This window comes from Sceloporus undulatus, chromosome 2 (genome assembly GCF_019175285.1).
Source record: "Sceloporus undulatus isolate JIND9_A2432 ecotype Alabama chromosome 2, SceUnd_v1.1, whole genome shotgun sequence".
NCBI lineage: Eukaryota > Metazoa > Chordata > Lepidosauria > Squamata > Phrynosomatidae > Sceloporus > Sceloporus undulatus.
In genome coordinates this window covers 211,079,537-211,104,827 of record NC_056523.1, presented here as the reverse complement: position 1 = coordinate 211,104,827, position 25,291 = coordinate 211,079,537, and the positions used below count along the sequence as shown (strand labels likewise).

Sequence of the window (25,291 nt, the reverse complement as noted above, 5' to 3'; positions counted from 1 at the left end):
ATGGATTATTTCTGCAGTGTGTTTCGGACCCTACTTGTCCTATACTCATTGGTCTTCTTCTAAGTAGCGACAGCCTTGGTGGAATTTTCTTCTGAGTAAGCATGGCCAGGCCTTGGAAGGCCAAGGCTGCATCCACACTGCAGTAATAGTCCACTTTGGCATCACTTTTAACTGCCATGACTCAGTGCTAGGGAATTCTGGAATGTGTAGTTTTTGTCAGACAGTTGTGAGCCTTCTCTGTCAGAGAGCTCTGGTGCATGAACAAACTGCAGTTCCCAGAATTCTATAGCATTGAGCCATGGCAGTTAAAGTGGGATCAAATGGGATTATTTCTGCAGTGTGGATGCAGCCCAAGCCAGTTGATTTGGAAATGAGTCCCACTGAGCATCTATGAAAAAAGCTAACTTTTTTTTCTTCTTTAAAAAAGAAACTAACAATAAAATAGTGGTGAAGGATTTCTGTGAAAGAATTTTCCTCTACCAAGATTGAAGAAGAAGAGCATTTTCAGGCTGGTAAGGAGCAATCCACAGCTAGTGGATTATTCCCTTTATGTCAGCTGATGGATAACCCACTAGTTGTGAATTGCTCCTTCAGCCGCCTTAGAGAGATCATTCGCAGTACATATCCACTGGTCATTTTTTTCCTGGTCAGTAAATAGAACCTAACCAGGGATCTCAAAATCTACACCTTTGGGGCTTTATTAGCTATACTGTCTTACTGGTACCTAGACTTTAACCCTAAATGGAAAGCCTAGATCTGATTTGGACACAATATTGATCTGATTAGGACACGATATAAGTAAACTTAAAACTATTTTATTAAAAGAGATTTTTTTAGTGGGAAATTATTTTTGAACCATTGGTTGCATTCCTAGTTTTGTAGAGCAGTACCTAAAGCACCAGATCCCACCTGATCTTGGGAGCTAAGCAGGGTCAGCCCTGGTTAGTAATTGGATTCATTCCTGGTGTTACAGGCTATATTTCAGAGGAAGGCAGTGGTGAAACCACCTCTTGAGTATTCTTGCCTAAGAAAACCCTATAAAATCCATGGGGTTGCCATAAATTGAGAGGCTACTTTAAGGCACACACACACACACACACACACCCCTAAGAGATACTCTTATGGCCCTTTTGTAAAGCCTTTTGAATAGTTGGAGATAAAAAATGAAGTTTCTGGGGTAGAGGGAAAGAATCTAAGCCAACATTTTTCTGTCTTAACTGCCTTTATTTTTAACGTATCAGCCAATTTTAGCTATGCTTAGGATAAAACTACTGTATGTTTATACAATAGCTTAGTAATATTCCTACTGATCAAGCTACTTCAAAATCCTTCAGCGAGTTCATGGCAGAAGATAAAATTTGAACCAGGTATTTCCTGTCTCAGTCCTCATTCTTTTAATTAGTAATACTAATACAGTCAAATCAAATTATTAACATACTTGTATCTTATTCTGCCTTTAAACATTTGTGAAAGACAGCTGATGTTGCCAGCAACCATTACAGCATGGGTGGGCAACTCTAATGTGTCTGGGGGCAGTTTTCTGCCCTGGAAACTGCTGTAGGCTTTATATGCTGTCAAAATGCCAATAGACAGATGAACCAAAGTGACCAGCAGTTGACTTCTGGGTTTGGAAAAAAAAATAGTGGTATTTTTCAAATGTTAAACCTGTGAGGGGAGGGGATGCTTTGAAATGCATCTAGCAAATCTGAAGCATGCACACTTTGAAGTGTGACTGAAATGAGTGGGGTTTACTTTCAGGAAAGATCTCCTTCAACCCAGAACATTAGGTTTGCACTGACTATAGCCCCAATAAATATAACCGATATAAACACAAGTAAAAGTCTAAGTCAGATAGCTGTTCCTAGGTAAAGTAGATAATTGATTGACTTAACATTCAACAATTATATAAACCAATTTATTAATTCTACTCTAATTGGGATTAGCTACTGGATTTAGGCCAGTCTGCATAACATTTCTTTTTGACTAGGTGAAACCAAAGTAGAGCATGTGCATTTCTACCTGATGCATGTGGCAGTTCTGTTTGGCATATTTAAGAAATGTTTTAAAATGCACAACTATCTTTAATTTTGGTGGCTAAGAAAATGGACAGTTGCATTTGACTTACTTTATATTATATGCATTGTGCTTCAAAGTGAGCACCATTAAGTTTGTTGAAAGAAATCGGTGAGACTTAAGAGTCAGTGAGTGGGAGTCCATGAAGCAATAGTAGAGACCCCTGAAGTATTTGGTTGACTCTAAATTGTGTTTAGTTTTGAGCCATTTGGGTTTGAGACTTAAAGCAGCCATAGGCTAGCAAGAGGGACAATTGGATGTGTTGGCACTCTTCCAGTATATTAATTTGCTAGTACTATCTCTAACCGTACAATATCATTTGTTAGAGTAGATAATAGGTCCTGTGACAATTTAAACATCTTGATGAATTCAGTATTAGATGAATTCTGAAATGTTACTTACAGAACTAAATAGTATTGGTTTTATTTTTTTCTTGTTTGTAACTATCCAAAAGAGTGAAGGATTAATTATTCTATTGCACATAATAAGAGTATTACAGATTCTATTTTTTGAGTTGTGAAATATTCTTACAATCATGGTATAAGTTATTATTTCTGTGTTACTTGCCTGTGTGTGGCATAGTGTTTCCTTGCTACCAGTGGCATAACATCTTGCTGTGCATCATACCAATCTGATAATGGATTAAATGGCTCACTAAAGCATCCTTTCTCTCCCCAACTCTCTGGGGTGACAAAGAGCAGAGTTTATTAGTGCAGAAAGATCTCAGAACTGGAAGGTATTCTTATTCTAGTCAGGAGAAAGCTAATCCTTTAGGATGGCCAGATCGTAATCCGTTTATACTTAATGTCAAGCTGCAATTGTAAAGTGAATAAACTACTACCTTTGTTTTTCTCCAAAACATATAACATATAAACAACTGTGTTGGTCTGTTAGAAAATTCAGAGTTCACAATAAGAGTGTATTTTGACATTGATCAGTATGATGCCTTCCCTTTCTAATACTTCATCTCCCCTGTTCCCTCCCTGAAGTTGCAGGTGGCTGTTAGGAGACAAAAGCACAAGCATCTGTTCTTCTCCCCTTCTATAGCTAGCAGCAGCTTCTCAGAGTCATTTTGTCCTGATGGCACAGGCCTGTTCCAAATGTGACAGATCGATGTATTATTTGGTAAAGAAGGGGTTAGGCGATTCATGGGTCTCCCACATCATATATACTTCAGCTCAGAGGTGTTTTGGGGAGACAACTATATATAGCTGTGTGGCATAGATTTGAGATGGTTGTGTCATGCACTGATGGAGACCAGTGTATATATAATCCTAAATCCCTTTAAAGCTGGTGTTCATATGTGAATTTGCTATCCTGATAAAGTAGGACAATGTGCTAGAGAATGGAAGAGACTCTTATCAATAATTCAGTATGTAGCAAACTGAGCAAGGTTAAATGTGTACCTCTGGAAGAAGTAATATGCTACCATTGCATCACTGGAAGCAAATGCAGATTATCAACTGCACAGATAAAATAGCATAGGATAATCAAATTATTTAATTTTGGATGCTAGTTCCATGACTAAACTTTCTTGTTTAGATGTAGCAGGTTTTCTGAATTCTAGTGAAGAGCAGGGAGAAAAACATTATAAGAGATAAGTATGGGCTACCTATAAATATTGGTTTAATGTAAGGAAACATTATATTTATTGTGGGTAATGGATATCAGAAATTTGGCTGTTTTTTCCAGGTACCTGGATAGTTGAGACAGATGCCATGTGGATTTTCAGAGAAATAACTTGTTTTTTTACTAGCATTGTATAAATAGTAACAGATGATCTTCGCTGAAAATAGCAGCTTTGTTCCAAATCTCAGCAGAAGCTAGTCAGGCCATCTTTTAATCATTTTATTTCTATACCGCCTTTCTCCCAGCATGGGACCCAAGGCAACGTTAATGTGGAAAGGCAAATGTTTCTTCCTGCCTTCTACCAAGCACCTTTACTTCTATAAGTTAGAAGAGTTTAAAACTGTTTGAAATACACTACTTCAGCGTTAAACAATTAGTAAAGGTCAGTTTAAAAGTAATTGCATTCCTTTATTGGGCAGGTGAGGAGTCATTGTAACTCAAGTGAGTTAAAATTACGGGGCTGTAAGTAAGAGCAGCTATGTAAATGTGCCTTCGCTAATGAGACTCTGCTCACATTTGCTTTCATTTTTTAAAAAACGTCATACAGTACTCTAGTTTAACAAGTTTCCTTCTCAAACTTTTATTTGTGGAGAAGTGATTGGTAAGTGTAAAATAGCACAGATGGTATGTTTGTATTTTAGGAGTGGCTATACAGTATATTGAACTGTCTTGGCACCTTTCAGATAGAAACCTTTGCCCCCAAATCGGTTATTGCTCCTCTGTTCGTGGAAATAAAACGTTTTCCATGTGGTGGCACTAAATGTGTTCTAATCAAAGTAAGGGAAGGTTTTTCTGACTGAAACAAGCTGACAGTTATATTTATAGGATCTAAGGGTTAGCTGCAGGCCAACACACACATTGCTCATCTAGGGGACTGGCTGGTGGTAAAAGCACTCTGTCAAACCAAAGCAATGTGGTAAAAAATGACAGAAGTGGCAGTACTGCAGAGGCATGGCATATAAAGTCTGAAACTGAAGGGGTTTTGAAGATACAATACACCAGAAGCAAAAATTGTTAAACATAGCAGAGCCTTAGGACAGTTGTTAAATTTTGGCTATAAGCAGTTAAAGGGTGTTATTGGGAGTGGGTCTTTTCCATGCAAAAATCCAGTTGATAATTTCTGAAATATGAATATTTATACTCACTAAACATGGGTATTTATTTTTTGCCTCAAGAAAAGGAATTTCCCAGACTTTTGACTATAAGTAAAAAAAGACCTGGAGGCACACAACAACAGCAAAAACTGTTACATAACATTGTATATACGTTTTATACAACACAAAAATACAGATATGAAGAATTTGCTTGGAGAACATGGAGTTTCTGTGTCACTAGGGTAAGGATTGACAGAAGGTACATTTGGTATGAGGTATCTGGGTGATAAGTAGGACTGCATGGGTTTCAGACCCCTATAGCAGCAACAAAATTACTCTTCTCCCACTAGAAAGGCAGGGTAAAAATATATTGGATAAAATATCACTTTTATTGATATTGAACAATGAAAATGTTATAGATCCAAACCATAATTGTGTTGATACTGTGCTTATTGTCCGGGAAGTGTATCCATATTGACTTTGTTATATTACTACTTCACAGCGTTGCAAGTGGTATTACATGCATTCCTGTCTTACGGGTGAGAAAAAATGTTAAAAATGCTATCAACTTGTCTGCCACCATAGGTCTTTGTGGCTGCAGTAGCTGCACAGTCAAACTATGTTTCCAAACAAGTTGCTCACTAGTAATGGCTAGCTGGAAGGCTAACAAGTTGTGTATGAAAAAGGAATGTGAACCGTCCAATTAAAAAGATTGTATGTACAGCGCTGTGTAAATTTACAGCGCTTTATAAATAAAGGTTAATAATAATAATGTAATGAACCTCTTCTTATTCTTTTAGGAAGCTCTGCAAAGGATTATCTCTACATTGGCACACAAAAATGATGAAATCCAAAATTTCATTGAAACACTAAATCACACTCTAAAAGGTGTACAGGTATGTTGTAAAGATTATGTAAAATACTATGTTCACAGCTAAACATACTATGTTCACAGCTAAACAAACCTCTCTAAATTGGTGCTAAGTTCTTCATTTTTCAGACTAATGGCCAAAAAAAACCCATGAGCCCTCTGAGTTCATTTGTATATTTGCCTTGCATATAAAGAGAGGAATTAGGTTTCAAATGGTTGGTGAGTTGAACCATCATTGCTTTTATGTGGAATCTGCCATCCTGAGGAGGCAACAGTGCTTTCTCTGCCTGCTCTGTTAACAGGTAAAAAATGGGCTTGCCAGAGAGCACCTGAATGAGCACTAGTTTAAATAGATTTATGTGTCTGCAATATGACCCAGCTAGTTCCCCCCCCTTTTATACCATTAATTTCGCTTGTATAACACAATTTACATAATATCTCTCTTCTTGTTATTTTTACATTTGTTCCAACATAGAGTTTCAATACTCTTTGGTTAAAGCATTTAAAAGTAAATAAAGTCCCTTGATTCCCAAAGAAAAGATAGTATAATCTTAAGTTGTTCCAATTATATACATGCCTACTCCTAGGCTCTATAACCTCTCCTTTTATATCATTATATCTTTCTTGATTCCAAAATTAATTTCCCAAGCCTGTATTACAGGTTGCCATTCTTCAATTACTTTTCCCAGCTAGTTTTGAGCTGAAAAGGTTTGACTTTCATCCATGTGTTTCAGGGATATTGGAGGGTGGCGCTCACATCTATCTCCAGTTTTAGTCTGTATGTGCTCACAGGGCTACAGCATCTTGCATTAGTTGCCTCTTAATAGTGGTCATAATGTTATAATTGAACTGGAGTGAAATTGTTCCAAATGTGTCATTATCTGTGTCTTGACTATCACAGAAGATAAGTATAGAATATTTAGGATAGTCTCATGTACAGTTATCAGTGCTTCATGAAAAAAGGCAGGATATAAATGTGGTAACTTCTGGAAAGGGGGTAGCAAACCCTACCAAACCAATTATTATGCTAGGTTGTAATTTTCTCTGACTTCTGTTTGGGCCAGACTTACTAAAGCCTTAGATCAAGTCCTACACATATTTATCTCTACATATCAGTATTAACTTGTGGTGCTCTTACATTTAGCATGATGTTTAGGAAATGTAGACTGGCTACTGTTCACAGTTGTGCTGAACAAATCTATGTATTTCATATTGCAGTTCTTATGCAACTTAGTTTATATTTACAGGCTAATTCTTCTAGTGTAATTGCTGAGCTGGATGAGGAGTTTGATGGCTTATATTCAATACTTGATGAGATGAAGGAGAGCATGACAACTAGTATCAAGCAGGAACATGCTCATAAAACCCAAGAACTTCAGGTAACTTCAGATATTAAAATGATTTCTTAAAAATACTGTGTTTCAAAAACTAAGATGCTTACGATGCATCTGAGGAAGTAGACTGAAGACTATGAAAGCTCATGTTGCCAACTTCTTTCTTTCAGTCTCAAAGGTGCTACAAAGGCTGTCTAAAAATAAGTTTTAAAAGTTCTATGACTAGTATTTTATTTGTCTTGAACAAATTCATTTAATTTATATTAAATTTTTAACTTGCTTTTGTTCCCTTCTAGGGTATCACATTTTGTGATTTTACTTACTTGGGAGTCTGTAAGCAAAGGTGCGTCAGTTTCCAAAGGAACTTTGAATGCTGTTAAAGGCATACTTGTGTAAAAGTATGGATTTCTATTTAAATATAGCTAGATAAATGAGCATATAAGAATTTTCAGATGTACGTTATAAAAATTCCTGTAACACTCAAGAGTGAAAAAAAGAGAGTACTTGATGCACCTTTGAGTATGGCTCTTTATTTTAGACTGAGAGCTTTATTTCTAGTGTCATTTTGCTATTGAATGTGGAAAGAAAAGTAAAACACTGTCACTCAAATTTTGCCCTATGTGGCTTATATAAAGACTTGTCAGCTTCAGGCAGGGCAGCAGGAATTTGTAACTATTTCTTTAGTCGCTAGGCTATGTTTGCGTACTACATTTGCTGTACCTTTGTGGCAGATGTGAACATCTATAAATGAAGAAAATTATTGGTATTGGTGCGTACAGTATGCAAGATATCTATTGCTAGATCCTAATGTATAGTATATTCAGGCACATCAACCCAGAAAAAATGCAAGCAAGTATTAGAACAGACAATAACACTAACATGCCTGTGTTAGATAATTGAAAGCCCTTTGTCTGTGGTCTTGCTTTGTACCATGCGTATGTTAAATCCCTATGTCAGCACATTAGTTAAATGAAATGGAAGCCAGTAAGCTTGGATAGCGTGGGCATTCAGAGTAAGATACTGTACATGAAAAGTAAATGTTTTATCCAAGGGTTGTTACTGCACTTATCAACTTGGAGCTGGCAAACATGCTCAAGATGTTGATACGTTGTGCTTAAATTTGTTGGCTCCAGTTTTGTGCAACCCATTGGATAATAAAGATACATATGTAGCTGTCCTCAGCTGTTCCACAAATTTACTGTGATGAATTCATTTTGGTAATGAGTTGTGTAGTTTTGTTTGGTTCCTTTAATGAAAATGTTTATATCTAAATATAGACAAACTCTGTGTGCCTAGTTGTAATTTAGATTTTCATATAATACAGATTCTGCTGTATTTCTCCAGTGATCAATGCAAGTCTGAATTATTTTGAAACATGCATGAAGCATACCTATAGCATTTAGTTACATAGTGATGTTTCTGGTGGGCTGACAAAGCAGTTAAGTCGGGGGAAAGAGCTTTGCTTTGTGAACTGACAATAGACTTTCTGACACTAGAAACCTTGTTTGTCAGTACTGTACTGCTGTCTTGAGGAATGTGACCAGGATACTTTAATATTGTATGACTAGATTGTCACTTAATAGCACATGACATTCCCTGAACCTTAGAGTTAATACAGCAAATGCAGCATAACTGGGTAGAAATGCTGATCTTCTAATGCTGAGCAAACTTAAGAAAAGGCATTCACAACTGATTCGCCTCACAGTTAAGTGCCACTTTATATTATGATCTACCAGGAGCAGATTATATCCCTACTGGGTGTAACAGTTAATTGGATTAGATAAGTAGTATATTATTTTCCTTCATTATGAATTATTAACTTCAGTAACCTGCAGCATCTGTAGATTTCTCTAGGTTGTATTTGAATACAGCAGACCAAAGTACATCGCACTCACCCAGGGATTTATCAGGTGTGTCTTGCTATGTTTACATTTACACGTACAGCACTATGGTTGAGTTATTTTTGAGGTGGTTACAGGGTGCATCATTGAGTTGTAGATAAAGGTTCACATGACTGAGTGCTCTTCCGCAGAGAGAGGAGATGCCAGTATTTCAGATAACAATTCACTTGGAGAATAGCATTCTGACATGCTAGTTTCGTGTACATATGATTTATTTTACATGATGGAGTGTTCTTTTTTTTTTAACCAAAGAGGTGGACTTACTCATTCTTCAATATAACAGTCTAATAGCACGCTCCCATCCACCTGTGGAAAAAGGATGTTCTCCATCTCCTGTTTCTATTAACTTAGCATCCTGGTATATATCACTAAAATACTTGAATGTAGTCTTGTAGCTTCTTTGAGACTAACTGTGTGAAAAAGGTGTAGCATACGCTCTTGTAGACTTGGTGTACTTCCTCATACTGATATTTCAGACTAGCATGGCTGTCTCTCTGTAAAATACTTGAGTTTGGGATAGGAAGCTGACACTGAACAGAGACATTTAAACATGTAGCACAGTAGGTGAGGGTTTCTGAGAGATAAATGAGAGAAGGAAAATGGTTTTCTTTGGTTACAGAAAGTGATGTGGAACTTACGTTTGAACACTTGCCCATCGTTATATCACAGGGTTCAGCTCTGTTCCCATATTATTTCATAGGAGCATGGAAGAAAATATCTGGGAATTTCAAGTGTGTTGTTAACAGAATATGAATGATGTCCAGTTCTATTTTAATTCTTCATCTTGTCACCAAGGAGCTGCTAAGGTTCTGAACTGGTGTCTGGAGTCAGTTTGAGGCTGGTTAAGGTCTAATAAATGAAGATTTAATCCAGAAAACACAGGGATGCCCTTGGTAAGGATACAGGCAGTCATTGTGATAAGAGTTTGGGGTATACTTGGAAACTATAGCTAGGAGTCCCCTTATCCAACTTAGGCTGAAGTCACACCTGGCCAGATATGTAGGTTTGATCACTAATTGCAATGGTTTTGCATGGGAAGCCTTTGACAATCACAGTTGGTCCAGAATGCAGCAGGGGATGCACTCAAGGACAGATTAAAGGGGTTGGTACTAAGGAGAAATTGCAAAAATCGTGTCCCTTTGTGTGTTTGTGAATTCCGCTGTTGGAGTGCTAGGCTTAACTGGCAGCAGATCAGGCTTGACAGTGTCAGGCCATTAGAAACCCTTCTTGGGGTCAGAGCCAATCCTTTTCAGGCCTGAGAAAGGCCAGCATCCTTTCAGCTACAGCAGTTGTGACCAAGGCTAGAATTTCAGTCCACAATGTGCCATTCACCTCTTCACTTTCTTCACATGTGAAAAATGAATCCAGGGTGAGTTGTAAAATTACCAGAGCTTGGAGAGAGCAAGGAAAAAGAGATTTACACTACATTCCCCATCTCAGGAGCACTTATAGCTAGATAGCATCACCATATAAGATGATTTGTGTGTATGTGCTGATGCATGTGTGTAGGACCTGCCAGCTTCTTAGGGTCCTAAAGCATTTGTTCTAGTTTGCTGGTTGTCCTAGCTCTCATCCTGGGAGAAAGGCGATATATTAAATAAATAAATCTAGTTTTGGGTGTGCTAGTTATCAGTTTCTTTACAAGCCCAATTGGAAAGAATTATGATTACCTTTTAAGTTGTAAATAGCTTGGTTGAAGGATATTTTACAGATCACCTCTTTTCATACCAGCCAATCAGTGCCTTAGGAGCTGATAAAATAAGCTGTTCTGGGTATCTGAATGATGGTGGAAGCATATGTCTTTGCCCAGTATTTTGGGCAGTGTATGTTTGGATGACTTAAATGGAACAGTCCCATGTTGAGTGGTAGTCTGTGTTCTATAGGTCCTTGAGACTTCTGGCATATGTTACTTTTAGAACAAGTCTGCATATACCTGGTGGCTATGTACAGAGGAGGTGTTTATCTTAGTACAACAAAAATATCTTGGATAGACCTAGCATACAACAAGGGGCAGCAGACATGATATAAGAGGTTGCCTTATTCCCAATTAGACCATTTGTCTATTTGGACCAGTGTTGATCATCGTAGTGGTAGCACTTTTAGGGTCTCAGGCAGAAAGTTTGTATCATGTGCTGCTTGCTGCTTTTTCCTGGAGATGTCAGTAATCAAACCTTGTACCTTCCCAGTGTGAAGCATGTCCTCCACTGCTGAACTATGGCCTCTCACCATAGTTCTGAACAAAACATATAATCGAAAAGGGAGAGCTCTAAAATGAGTTTTCTAATTAATAAACCTGGTACAAGTTTGTATAATTAAGTGTTTGTTTTTCCCCCTAGAGTCAACTTAGCCAATGTAGTAGTGCCCTAGAGAACTCTGAAGAATTGCTGGAATTTGCCACACGGTCACTGGACGTAAAGGACACTGAGGAATTTTCAAAGGTATAAACATTGCCTAATGTGAGCAAGAAAGGGGATGCTACCTAATAGTATGTTGTCTGTCTGCAACTAACTTAAAATGAATAATACTTTGTGGTAGAACTGTGGGAATTGAGTGGAATCGCTTTAACGTTAAACATTATACTTTAAGTATTTCATGTGGATATAGTAACACTGCTCTGGGAAAATAGAACCACACACATGATGATTTTGTAGCCAGGTTTAACTTTCATGTGTGTACATAAAATAAGTTCTGTAGATTGTTTGAAAGAACTATAGAGGTAGAAGGTTGGTAAAGAGCTAATGATTGCTGAGGTAGCTGAATTGATAAGTTTTATGATAGCATGTATTGTATTAAAAACATCTTATAGCTCCAAACTTCTAGGATCAAATCAGTATTACTGCTATATATATATTTAATACTTTGCAGAGAACTGTCATTGTCTCTTCAGGCTCAAAAGGTAGAAAGCATGAAAACCATAAAGGCATCAGTGTTACCATATAATAATGTATTGTTGAAGGGGAAAACCTACAAACCAGGAGTGAAGTAGAAAGAGTAATGGGCTGAGAGATTATCAACAAATGCTTGAGATAAACATATAAATAAAATGATCCGTTAGTTTCCATTATAATGTGGTACCAATAATTCTGTAACATGGATTTTTCATGTTGGCTTTTTAATTACTTTGGGTTGATGTTTTATTTATACTAACAATGCCTATCACTTTTTCCTTATACTTGTTGCCAGATTTTTTCTTAAATGGAATGGGAGGTGCTTGTTCCATTATGTAATGCTTTAAAACTAACACTTGAAGTAATTGCAAAGGAACACTTGGAATGTTAGCTTCAAGTGTTTGAAGTGAAACCTGTTTTAAAGTTAAAATGTGATTTGATTTGTTTGGCCAGCTTGTTTGGAGATGCTTTGGGTAGCTTACCTAGAAATTAAACCAGAGCAAAAACACAATAGTAAAAGTTGCTTCTTAGATACCCTTTGTTCACATCCCATCTGGCAGCCCTTTGTCCTCAGTTATTGTCTATCCTAGTTTTTGATTCTGGTTAATTGGTCTTATTCTCTCCTAGATTATAGTTCCTTTCCATCTGCTGCAGTGTTTCCCCTGGACTTTGTCCAGATTCCTGGTCTCCAGTTCCCTGATTATTTCTGCTTTTCTGAGCCTGACAACAAATCCTAATTCTGCTTGTTGCTCCATCCTTTTATGCTTGCCAAATGATCATAGATCCAAAATAATTTGGATTGGTAAATCTTAAATACGTGAGTGCTTGAAAAGTTGCTGTTTCATCACTTTCTGTATTGAAAAGTTCTTTGCTGAGCACAGCCAAATGAAGCTTATTTGGTTTACAAAACTCATGAAACCATTCTCTTGGTGGCCATGTCATATTTAGGTTTTCAGAAGGAATTCTAAAAGTGCTTCAGTTCAAATGATGAAAGAAGCAAGTTGGATAGAGAAGAATCCTGATTGTTGCTGACCATAGCCAGTATTTGTCATGGCAGTATACTCAGTTTCCTTTTGCTTCATACAGTTGCTATTCTTCACTATTGCGTGATTATCAAAATTAATTACGTAGGTTGTTAAATTTGCCATGAAAAGTAGTTCAACTCTACTTATGGCTAATTGCTGAGGTAGCAGAATATATATAGAAGGAGTTCATTTCCCTTCTAGCTAAATTCATTGAGTAATTTAATCTTTGATCCATTTTCCATTAAATATTTATGCAGTAACCAATTTAAGCAATCGTCATGTAGACTAGGAATATCTGTGGTCTGGTTGAAGATGGTAGAAGAAAATAGCTTGGAGGGTTTTTGTCTAGTACATAAGAGATGACAAGCAACTGAACTGCAATTATGTAAAGTTCACTGTGTGGCCTTAGGGAAGTCACTGTGGTTTTTTGTACCTTGGATGCAATGATTGTAATTAGAAAATTCTTCATATACTGAAAGTATAGAAATTAGTATTTCTTCTTCATCCATCACACAATCTGCATCTTTGATAAATGTCATATTGCCTTGTTACCAGTGCTATAGTGATTAGTTTTGAGTGCAGGCCTTCATCCTGATACCCTTTAGACACACTTCCAGGGAGGGGGAAATGCAAACACCTCTGTTGCTCTGCCTGTATATCTGTCTATCTATCGAAAACATTTCTACCAGTTTTTATCACTTTGTCTGTAAAGCTAATGGGTTTTGCTCAGTCAGGAGCCACCACTAAATATTTTGATTGCAACAGAGATAGCTCTTACAAATACATTATGACTTAAAAAAATACCTTTTTTCTCAAGCTTCTGTAGGGATTGCCCATTGATTCAGAAAGAACACAAGTGTGTGGGTGTGTATCAGAATAAGTCCTCCTCTGCTAATGAAAATGTCCTAGGGCTTCAACACCATGAACTGTAGCTCTGCTATACCATTGCTTGTTGCATTATACATTTAATGCTGAAAGCCTTGTCAGACACCTGAAATCCCAGTCAGGAAAGCTCTGTCTTTTATAATCTCCTCCATCCCACATGGTTATCTCATGAGCTAAGACACTGCACTGTGGTGATTGAGGGGTATTCATTCTACTCTTTTGTTTAGTATATACATGAAGAACTAGTTGCTTGATTCACAAAGGGCAACAGATTTTTTTAAAATCAGACTTTTGTTGACAGGAGGAGGTTCTGACTTTTTTGGCATTCTTTTTGACTTGGAAAATCATAGCAAGCAGTTATGACTGACAGGATTTTTATTTAGTTCTTTTGCAGCTCCCTACAACAAGAAGCCGTAATATTTCATAAGGTTCCTCTGACCCCAAGGAAATTTTGTAGCCTGGCTACTATCTTTCTTTTAGAGTCTGAACATGCTCACTAGAATATAACAGCTTTTGGGGGTGTTTTGCAGTGTCTTACAATGTATAATGGTAATCTGCCCATTTTGGGCTGCTAAATTATTTATTTAATTATTTTATTTATTGAATTTAAATCTCACATTTCTCTCAGTACAGGATCCTGCATCAGAAGATAAAATTTAGTTTACCAAAAAACTATACTTTGATTAGAGGCTTTGGGATTTTAAAAATGTGGGGAGTATCCAATAAATGCAGAGCTTATATGGTTGCTGGAGGTGGGAGGGCAACTGATGTCATGACTAACAGTATGTCGAATTTCACTTGGCTGTTCATGAACTGAGCAGATTATTTTAATGTTACTGTTCAGTACTGTGTTCTGATGTCACCTAACTTAGAATTGGTTTGTGGCTTGTTGAAATTACTTTGTTTGCTTATTGCTGGATTTCTAATAACCATGAATTAACAATGCTTATGGGGCAAATATTTGATAAAATTCTGGTTGACATCTGAGATTCATATGCTAACCCTTTCTTGCATGTTACTGCAGATGAAACTTGCATGAAACCATTAACTACCTTCTCTCTCTTCTTCCTGATGCACCTCAAGGCTGCCAGACAGATCAAGGATAGGTACGGTACAAACTTCTTTGATTCTGTTCCTACTTTTTCTTAACACGAATGGAGAATTCAAGTTTCAAGTCACTCATCTGATCATTTTTATTTAGCATTCATCAACCAGAATATAAAAATAAGATTTGCATGGTAACAAAATATAGTGCATTTCGCTTTATACCACCTGCTGCCTTTGTGTGTGAACTTTCCATTCACAAAGAAAGTGGTCACACTTCAAATAAAAACATGGTTGTCACTATTGTAGTTTTTTAGGTGCAGTGTAAGAGTAGCCCTGAAACCTTTGACTGTTAGAGCTCAGTAATGTTGTGTGAATGTTTCATTGCATGTTAAGGCACTTTGCCATGACCCAGCAAAATTCAGATTTAGTACATAATTTAACCAAGACAACTTGATTATTATGAAAGTCTGAAAACAAAAAATTTGTACACCTATCTATTACAGTTATCCCTCCACATTTGCGGCTTTGACTCTTATGGATTTGATTATTCACTTATTTGATTAATATCTCTCTCTAGGATATTCTCTTTAGGAATCTCTAGGTCCTCCAGCATGACTCTATGGTCAATTTCTGCCAAAAGTCACACTGGAGGACCTAGAGATTCCTAGAGAGAACACCTCTCTAGGCATTTGTAGATCGTCCAGTGCAATTTCATGGTCACCATCTGACAGATCTTGATCATAGACATGTGCCGGAGGACCTAGAGATTCCTAGAGAGTTGTTATCGCAGATAAAAAAAGTAGTGGTTTTTTATTTGCAGTTTTTCCACTTTCATGGGAGTCCTGTGCACCTAACTCCAGCAAATGTGGAGGTTCCAAATTATTTCTGTTGCCAAAATCTGTTCCCCACAGTTCTCATGTGCTACAAGGTACATAGACACTCTAAATATACAAATGTTTAATTTTCACATGTAGCATTTAGCCTGGCCCAGAGTTTACACAAAATACAGACAAACATAGAACAAACCCTATGTGAGAAGTCTCCTAGTGGTCTGAGATTCATCTCACATTAAGACCTTTCATAGTTCTTTAGATAAAGGTTATGAAACCTGCAGTGCAAGACTAAATATTCTTCAGAAGAAAATGGGTGGTAAGAGCCTGTTTAGTTTCTGTAGTGCGGTTTTGAAGTATGTGCTCCTGAGGTGGAGTAAGGGTGACAGTCTAGATGGAAATGTAGTGGAGTGTCTTCATCACTGTGGTGAGTTGGCTCAGAGGTCTGAGAAGCTGCAGCATGAGCCCTGAAAATGTAGTCCCCCCCCCCCCACAGTAGTTCCATTTGAAGAAAGACTTAGCAATCTAATCCTCCTTGTTTTGAACCCATTTCCTTCCTTAGCTGCTGCTTTGAGGAAGCCTAATTCAGTGCATACCCTAACTTTTTCTTTTAGTTAAGACTGTGACTTTATACAGTGGATCCTTGTTATACGCTGGGGTTTGGTTCCAAGATCCCCCGTGTATAACAAAATCCGTGTATGCTCAAGTCCCATTAAATATAATGACATAGTAAAATTGTGTCCCTAATAAAAAATGGAACATCAAGGTAAATTTATACTTTTTTGGAACATTTTCAAACTGTGTATGCTTGAATCCGTGTATAAAAAATCCATGTATAAGAAGGACCGACTGTACTATTTTAAGGAGATTTGGTTTATTCAGAATGACTAGAGTCTCATGTCATATAATTCCCAAAGCATAAAATACGGGTGAAGTAGACATGTTGCTGCTGTTGAGTGCCTTCAGGTTGTTCCTGTCTTACTGTGACCCTAAGGTGATCCTATCATGGGCTTTTCTCGACATGTTTCTTCAGAGGGGGTTCACCATTGCCATCCCCTGAAGCTGAGAGACTGTGACTTTGCCAAGGTCACCCAGTGAATTTCCATGGCCAAGCCAGGAGTCGAACCCTGTTCTCCCAGTGTCCTAATCCAATGTTCAAGTCCTTACACCACACTGGTAGACTCTACTTTATGAAAACGTGTTTTTGAATAGAGCTCTTGAATTCTGTAATGCTATAAGGCTGTTTTTCAACAGCACATTAAAGTAGTAACTGTTTTTCTAGAGTTCATTCACTCCAGTGATAAAGATTTAGGAATTGATTCTAAGGTTCCCTCAAATGAACTGAAGTGCCTATGATACAGCAGAGGCTTCTGCTAACCATAAAGGGGGGTGGGAGTGGGTTATGAAGAATTTAATTTTTCTCTACATCTCCTCCTGTTCTAGTCCAAAGAGGACCTGTTCCTTCTGTACAGGCTTACCAAATGTGACTCTGTTGTCCAGCATAACTAATAGGGAAGAATGCCAGAAATAGCAGTCCAACAACATCTTCTGGGGTGTATTTTATCTCCCTCTTCAGGGGGGTGGTTGCTTCATCCTCTTCTGTTAGAGAGCACTGTTAGTACGCTTTCCATAACTGGAGCTTACTCACATGATTCTAGGGCCCAGCTCTTCTTGTCTCATTTGATTAATTTGTAAGTCACAAGGGACAGTATCCTTACTATGAGCTAGGTTAACTTGTTATACTTAATATTTTGTGAGCCAGATAGTAAAGCAAATAAAGATTTGGATTTTTGGTTGTATAATATGTAGCTTAAATACCAAGGTTAAAGAACTTTTACAGGTTAGACACTTGGCTAGAGACACTTAAATAAGTCAGGTCTACTTGGCACATCAAATACCAGAAGAGATAGTGTTCATTAATGTATATTAATGTTCATTAATAATCAACTATGTTATTAGTAAGGGATGTAAAACTGATATTAGAACGCTATATATTCTGAGACCTCTTTGAAAAACAAGTTCTTATTATGCTCAGTATCTTAATTAGTACAGATTGAAGCAGCCATTCTTTGCCAATTCTACCATGTTTTTTCCCTACAATAAGGAGTAACCACTGAAGGATTTAATATTTTCCAGTAACTTCCAGACATCTTACTGTTGTCACTTGATTGCTTTTTGTATTTTCCTACAAAAGTGATTACTGGAGCATGCATTCCTAGCTATCAAATATCAACATTTTAAGTGAATTATGCTTCTTAGAAATGACCATAATCAGTTTGCATATTAATAGATCAGTGGTAAAAATGAACATTACATCTTCCACAGCCTGACCATTGTCTGTTCAAGATTTAAAGAATTTTCCTTTGTAATTTCTGTTATTTTAGAGTTACAATGGCTCCAGCATTCCGCCTGTCTTTGAAACCCAAAGTGAGTGACAACATGACGCATTTGATGGTGGACTTCTCTCAGGAAAGACAAATGCTCCAGGCTCTAAAATTTTTGCCAGGTAAAAATAGTCTGTGCTGCAGCAAACAAGGGGCTGACTTTGCCTTGCCAAAAATGGGGTATATGAATGAATGCAGGACAATTACTGCTGCTTGCCACCGTAGGTCATTATGTAATGCATATTAAAGCTATAGGAGGACTGGGCACTTTCCCCTACTTACGATCATGGTTGTATACATCATAACATAACCTGCATTTCATTTTTTTTAACAATGTCTGTTGACCTGCTGGGTGTGTTCACACATATAATCCTGGAGCTTATCTGAAGCCACTGATCAAATAATGAGTATTGAAAAGTGGTAGCTAAACTGTGTCTGGTGTGATCTAGGAGATTTGGGGCGCTGCCAGATATTCATGTACAGAGGCATAGTTTTCCCTGCTAATTTAGGAGAGTTCGTGTATAATTGCTAGTCAGTGAGTTTTGCCTTTAAAAAAATTCTATCCTACAAAGCCAAAGTCCATGTAACATTTTGATACCCTATTTCTGCTCATGCAAGGATAATCTAAGACTTTGTACTGAAATGTCAAATTAAAACTGTCAGAATATCAAACCTGATTTATCTTGTGGATGATGAATTGTTTGGAATCTCTTGCTATAAAGGTCCAAAACACTTTGGGCACTTCTGAGTTTTCACTTTGGACATTGTTTCTGACAGACTGCTACAAATAGTTGAGCTTTAAATGACTTCTGTGATGTGCAAGTGATTCTCCTTTCTGGCATATCTAACTTTGGCACTTGTAACTGAATGACTTGCTGGTACTTCACTCCAGAATATTCAGTTGGTAGGACTGGCTTAAGTCCTTGTCAACTCTTTTATTTGTTGCTTCTTCCCTTCTGTCTGTATTCGCTGACCCTGGAAAAACAGCAAAAGTAGCGTTTTGCTGTAGATTTATAAATCATGCAGATTTGATTGAAGCAACTCTTTCAGTTTTCCTGAATTACCATATATATTTATGTACAAGTCAACCCTCATTTATAAGTCGAAGGCAAGTTTGGGGGCCAAAATCATAGATTTTGATATGACCTGTGGATAATCTGAGGGTAAAATTTAGGGGCATGTAATAAAGGTCCTAAAAGAGAAGACACTGCTCCCGCCTTCTTCTTCTCTGGACCTCTCCTGACCACCTAACACCCTTTGTGCTGGAGGAGAAGGTTTTAACATTGGATTGAGAAGGGAAGGAAATGGAGGGAAATTGGATGTTTGGTGGTCATAGAGATCTAGAGAGATCTGGAGGAGGAGGAGGAGGAGGAGGAGGAGTAGAATGGGGTGAGAAGGTTTTCACATCGATCAGATTGAGAAGGTTAATCACCTCTTTCACATACACTCCCTGCCTTAGCAGCTCTTTCAGAAACTACTGCCAGGACAGGGAGAGTGGGGCATCGGGGCAAAGCTTCTTTCAGGACCTTTCTAAGCAGTATTACTGTATTGACCTGTATATAAGTTGACTCAGGGTTTTAGAGCATATATTTTAGGGCATAGATTTTTTTTGACTTATAATTGAGTGTGCATGGTAATTGTATTAATGTTGAAATTCAGGATACTTCCTTTCATCAGGCTTTGGATAGTGGAGTATTAATGTGGTGAATGGAGTTGAGTTGGGGATACCTTTGTCTACTCTAGACTCTCACTTGGCCATGTTATATCTTTTGACTTAGCATAAAAAAGTTGTTGCAAGTTAAAAAAAAAGTATTGATTGGCTTGCATGAACACAGCTATGAACAGCTTTCAAACGTGTATACAGATGATCTGAGCTCTGCTTTGTAAGTGATGTATGCTTTATAGGGATTAACCCTTGTGTTGTGGTTAGTTTCTTCAGCCTCATGAAGAATGTAACCATATCTGTTTGCATTGTTATATATCTAGAACATAGTTAACCCATGGGAAAACAGTGGCATGCAGCATTGTTCAGTACATAATGAGAAATTCTATCCCCTCAGTTAGAGGAGAGGGAGGGGATTCTCATTTTGTGATTTGATACCTGTAGTGTGAGGGACTTGGTTCTTCTTTCAAAAGAACCAGAGCAGAATGGGATGCTCAGTGTTCCCACATTCAGTTAATGTTTACAAAAAATTTAGAGCTGGAAAGGTTTGTGTCAGTTCAAAAGCTGTAGAATACATAATTCACAACTTGGAGGTGCATTTATCCTAGAGTATAACATTATGATATATTTTTAATTAGTCTTTCTGGACATATCTCCCCAAGCTTAAATTAAGGACACCTACGATCTTGAATATAGTTATTGGCGTAGCATATTTGATCCATTAGGTCAGGGTTGGGCAAGGTGTGGCTCCTCCAGGGCCATTTATTTGCCTCAGAATGCTCCCAAATTTCCTCTAGGGGAAATGGATGTATTTTCATTACATGTTTGTCCTCAAAGAGCCAATTTAGGCCTAGGAGAGGCTTCTGCTCACTTTCTGTTTTTGTAAAAAAGGGCTATCCTGTGCCTAAAATTGCAGCCCCTCCCCTGAAACTTGGCTGAAATCCCCCCAGAGGGTGTACAGTACAACACTTCTATCTTTTAAACCTTATTTTATTCTTTTAACAAGTGATCTGTTTAAATATTGTAATAACTTTATTTTATTTTAATGCATCACTTTTGTATGTTTTTAATAGTACTGTTTTTTTTTAAACTAAGCTGCTCTGAATCCCAATTATGGGGAAAAAGTGGGATACAAATAAATATGATGATGATGATGATGTAGCATTTGTGGGCAAAACAGTTTCCCCATGTTTTTGCAGGCAGGGTAGTGCATTTGGGAGGTCCAGCCCCCCCAAGATTTCATGGGAGGGACCAATGTGCCCCCCTAGTCTTCCACAGTTGTCCATTTCTGCAGTAGGTAAATTCTTAGCAGTTCTAGATTGCCATTTGATAGTTAAAAAGTTATCAATTTGTACATCTAGAACAGGAGATTAAAACTTTTTAAAGGTACAGTAACTTTACTATTAATGGACATAGTTTAGAATTATGTTCTAAAAACATTTTAAAATCTCATAGAAGCATTCAGAATGCAGTCCTGACCTAACTGTCTACTAAATTAGTTTTGTCAAGGTCCATGGAATCAAACTGTTAAGTACAAGCGATTGGGCTAAGTGCAAGTGAACATCAGGCTATATGGTCATGTTTGTTTAAACGTGTTTCCAAAACTCTGTCTGTTGTTGTGGTTTACTTTCAACTCCAAATTATGTTGACCATCATGAGCTTTTCTTGGCAATATTTATTCAGAGGAGTTTTGCCATTGCCTTCCCTCATTGCTGAGATTGTGGCTTTCCCAGGGTGTCTCAAGGAATTTCCATGGCTGAGTTTCCCAGAATCCTAGTTCAGCACTCAAACTGCTATTTTACATTGGATCTCTTTTACACTCAAGTGTGTGCTCAATCATTTGGACCTTTTGAAAGAATTCCATATGGATAAGCATCCTAGATGTTCAATATTCTCATTTCCTTTTCTTCTTTAACAGTTCCCAGAGCTCCAGAAATAGTTCTATCAGACTGCCTCGTAGCTGACAACTCTGTAACAGTATCCTGGCAAATGACAGAAGAAGACAGCAAAATTGATCACTATGTTCTAGAATATAGAAAAACCAACTTTGATGGGCTTCCTCGAATAAAAGATGAGAGGTGCTGGGAAACTATAGACTATATTAAGGGCACAGAATATACTCTGTCAGGTAATTTCATTTTTGTTTTCTCTTCCAGTTGACTAGAATTCTGGCAGAACTTTCTACGACAGGAAGGTCAAAGAGAGTAACTCATCAAACAATCTGGGATCTGATTTACTCCTTTGAAACAAATAGAAAATGTAAATACCAGCACCTTATGTGATTTGAGAAACTTCACAAAAAAGGACAGGAAAATAATTTATTATATGGTTATCATAAATTGATTACACCACATTGAAAGTGCCAAGTTAGATTTTTTTTTTGTACATCCTTTTTATATCAAAACAAAACAATTAGAATACAGTGCAGGGTGTTATTGGACCTCAGGAGAAAATTTTATCCCAGGGAGTTCAGTCTGTTCCAGGTTGACTTTATTTTGACATAGGGTTAAAATTGCACAATGCAAATTTGCATTATTGTTGCTTTCTTGTAACATTGTCAAAGAATTTTAAAGAATGGGCTACTGGAAAACATTCCTTTATTCATTGTTTCTTATGTTTTTCACCTAAGCATTTTTGCTTTTGTTATAATTTTGTAATTTTGTAAGCCCATTATTATTTCATCTATGCTAGACTTACTACAGTGGACGTTTGTTATATGCTGGGGTTTGGTTCCAAGATCCCCCGTGTATAACAAAATCCGTGGATGTTCAAGTCCCATTAAATATAATGACATAGCAAAATGGTGTCCCTTATAAAAAATGGAAAATCAAGGTTTGATATTGGAAATTTATACTTTTTTTGAACATTTTCAAACCGTGGATGCTTGAATCTGTGTATAAAAAATCTGTGTATAAGAAGGGCAGACTGTATATTGTGAAAAGCAAAAAAGAGGACGCATTTACCAACTCACTACTTCATACCATTAATCACTATGATGACTCTCACTTTCAGTACCCCTACTGTATAAGCTTCAACAAATGCTACTAGAAATATTCCTGTCCTTCATTGTGCTTAAAGAACAACTTTGCCGTCCCTTTCTCCCTTCTCCACCATTTCTGACAGGTGCTCCATCAAACTGCCCTGATCCATCACCCCCAAATCCATTCCTCATAGACCTGGGGATTCCCTCAACTAGCTTGCCTTCTCCCTCTGGGACCATCTCCCTTGTCCCTCACTTCCCAAATTGCTATCTCTTTTTCTCTCTGCTAGGTCAGCCTGCATCCCTTCTCCTAGTGGAGCGAGCATGAAGTGAAGGAGCTGCAGACATTTAACAAGTCCCCTGGCATTTTAAAAATCTGACCAAACAGATTTTTTTTTCTCTGAAAAAGAGGATATGTCCAGTAAAAGGAGGGTGTATAGTAACCCTAATCTATGCATTTCTTCATTTTCTAGTGTGTCCTCATTAACTTGGATATTACACTGTGTTCTGGGAAAGCAATAACAATAAAACCACAATATCAAATTGATATTTTTAAAACAACAATGAATGATGACAAGGATGGGTAATCTTCTTAACATGTCTATGGAGTTTCCTTGTGTAATTTCCTCATTAAAACAATATTTTGGAGACTAGCCCAACACTCTTAATTATTAAGTACATCATCTGCTTTTTAGTCCAACCCTTGTGTATACAGTTGTTATAAATCTCAGTCCTTTGACAAAGCAGAGTCTTTGGATGAGCTAACAGTTATAATCACATTCAAGTTGAAGTCTGTTAGTTACTGTATATGTATTAGAGTCAACTGATTCCCTCCCCCCCCTTATTTTATTGTTAAGTTCCCTAGAAATAGGAAGACTACATTCACAAATACATTATGCTTCCAATGTCATAATGCAGAGGTTCTATGTCTCATGTAATTTCCCTACCATCAGATGTCATTAATACCTGAATGTGCATGTGGCCATGTAACAGGAGGAAACCTAAATATCTTTGTCTGTTCCTTTCGTACTCCTGTTCAGCATAATTGTAGTTCGTAAGAAAACTTTTCCTTCTTGCAGGTTTGAGGTTTGATTCGAAATATATGAACTTCCGTGTCCGTGCTTGTAACAAGGCTGTGGCTGGAGATTATTCTGATCCTGTGACATTAGAGACAAAAGGTAGAAGCATGTAATCATGTACTAACATAATATAGTGTTGCAGTGGGCAACTGTGATAGGGACCCAATTTTTTGTTCCTCAAAGTTTGCTAAAAGCAAGAACAAGAGGAATGTCCAGTTTTCATTTTTGTGCATTTTCATGCAGGTAGTGGCCTGGAGGATTTATTTATTTCATCTATCCATCACTCTGGGGTGGGGATTTGATAACTGTGGATGATTTTCACTGTTCTAAATTTGAGGGTCGGGGGGGGGGGGGGGGTCTGGCAAAGGCCTGAAAGGACAGTGAAGGGAGAGTGAATGCAGTCCATGGGCCACAGTTTGCCCATCCCTGGTATAGTACCTTGATTATGGATAGTAGTCTTACATTTGCAACAGAATTTATGGGGGTGCTTTTGGGCACTATGCATGTTGGATTAATATAATTCAGTTGTGATGTTTTAGCTCTGTAGCTGAACAGCATGCTTTATGATACTGAGAGGCTTGCAAAGGACATTAATCAAGTGAAAATAGAAAACTTAGAATAAGAGTCAGTTATCTCAGACAACTTTGGAGTTTATTTCAGTTCGTGACATCTCTTGCCAGCCTGGATTAAATGTGAGTTCATACTGAAGATATCATCAAAGAGGCCCATACAGAGATCAGTTTACTATAGCGTATGAAATGACCAGTTGTCTAGGTACATAAATTCAGGTGAAAAGGAATCCCTAGAAAGCTACTATAGAGGGTTCTGCAAAGATACACCTTTAAAGCCTTGAAATATAAAGTTCTTGAAAGAAGTCTCAACTTTAAGATTTAAAAAGAACCTGGCTCCATGACAAATGAGTTTGCAAATGTTCATATACGTATTTGTCATTGGTTGTATCACCACATGTTTCTATTCTAAGATTAGAACTACTGCAAAACATTTTTAGGAAGCTGCATTGCTTAGCTTTGCATCAACTATGTTTGGGCTTGGCTTGGAAGATGCATTAATCTGGTGTTAGTAAACTATCCTTAGCTACTGTATAACCACCAGTATCACCCATGACTTCTCAGCCTGTGCCAATCCTAACAGATGTCTTTTTCATTTTAATGCTATTGTTAACTTACTTATTTCTCTCTAGAACTGGATTGTGTTTACGTGGGCTTGATAGTTTCTTGTTACAGTCTTCAAGCTAAGCATTGCCTTGTTGACCTTTCCTAGAGGAATTTCAAAGCTTGTATGTTGAAATAGCAAAGAACTGCTTTTAATGCAGTCTAATTGAATAGGGTCTGTTTAGTATGACAGCTATTGTTTAGCTTCCAAAAGTGAAGCACAGAAACATAGGCTCAATTATTCTGCTTAGTTGGCAGTAACAAAGATTAAATTTGCACAAAAACAAATTTCAGTGAGGAACAGTGACTCAATTCTGACTGCTGGATTGTATAGTAACATTCCCAGAGGCCAGAATATTATTTACCTCATTGACATTGCCTTTGTAGCACTAAAAATTGGAAGCCTTCTTGAATAAATTGTACATACTGAAAATTC

The 25,291-nt window shown here is 37.4% G+C and overlaps 1 protein-coding gene across 3 annotated transcripts in view; it reads left to right on the top strand.

Annotated features, from left to right (window-relative positions):
* The window catches only part of FSD1L (fibronectin type III and SPRY domain containing 1 like), a 41,287-nt gene that overhangs the window by 3,315 nt on the left and 12,681 nt on the right, over window positions 1-25,291 (top strand). For all 3 annotated transcript variants that reach the window (XM_042453312.1, XM_042453311.1, XM_042453310.1), the window contains exons 2-8: window positions 5,597-5,692; window positions 6,915-7,046; window positions 11,239-11,340; window positions 14,784-14,806; window positions 17,962-18,083; window positions 21,543-21,752; window positions 23,684-23,782. In XM_042453312.1, the coding sequence (XP_042309246.1) occupies window positions 5,597-5,692; window positions 6,915-7,046; window positions 11,239-11,340; window positions 14,784-14,806; window positions 17,962-18,083; window positions 21,543-21,752; window positions 23,684-23,782 (784 nt within the window). The remainder of the gene's footprint in view (window positions 1-5,596; window positions 5,693-6,914; window positions 7,047-11,238; window positions 11,341-14,783; window positions 14,807-17,961; window positions 18,084-21,542; window positions 21,753-23,683; window positions 23,783-25,291) is intronic.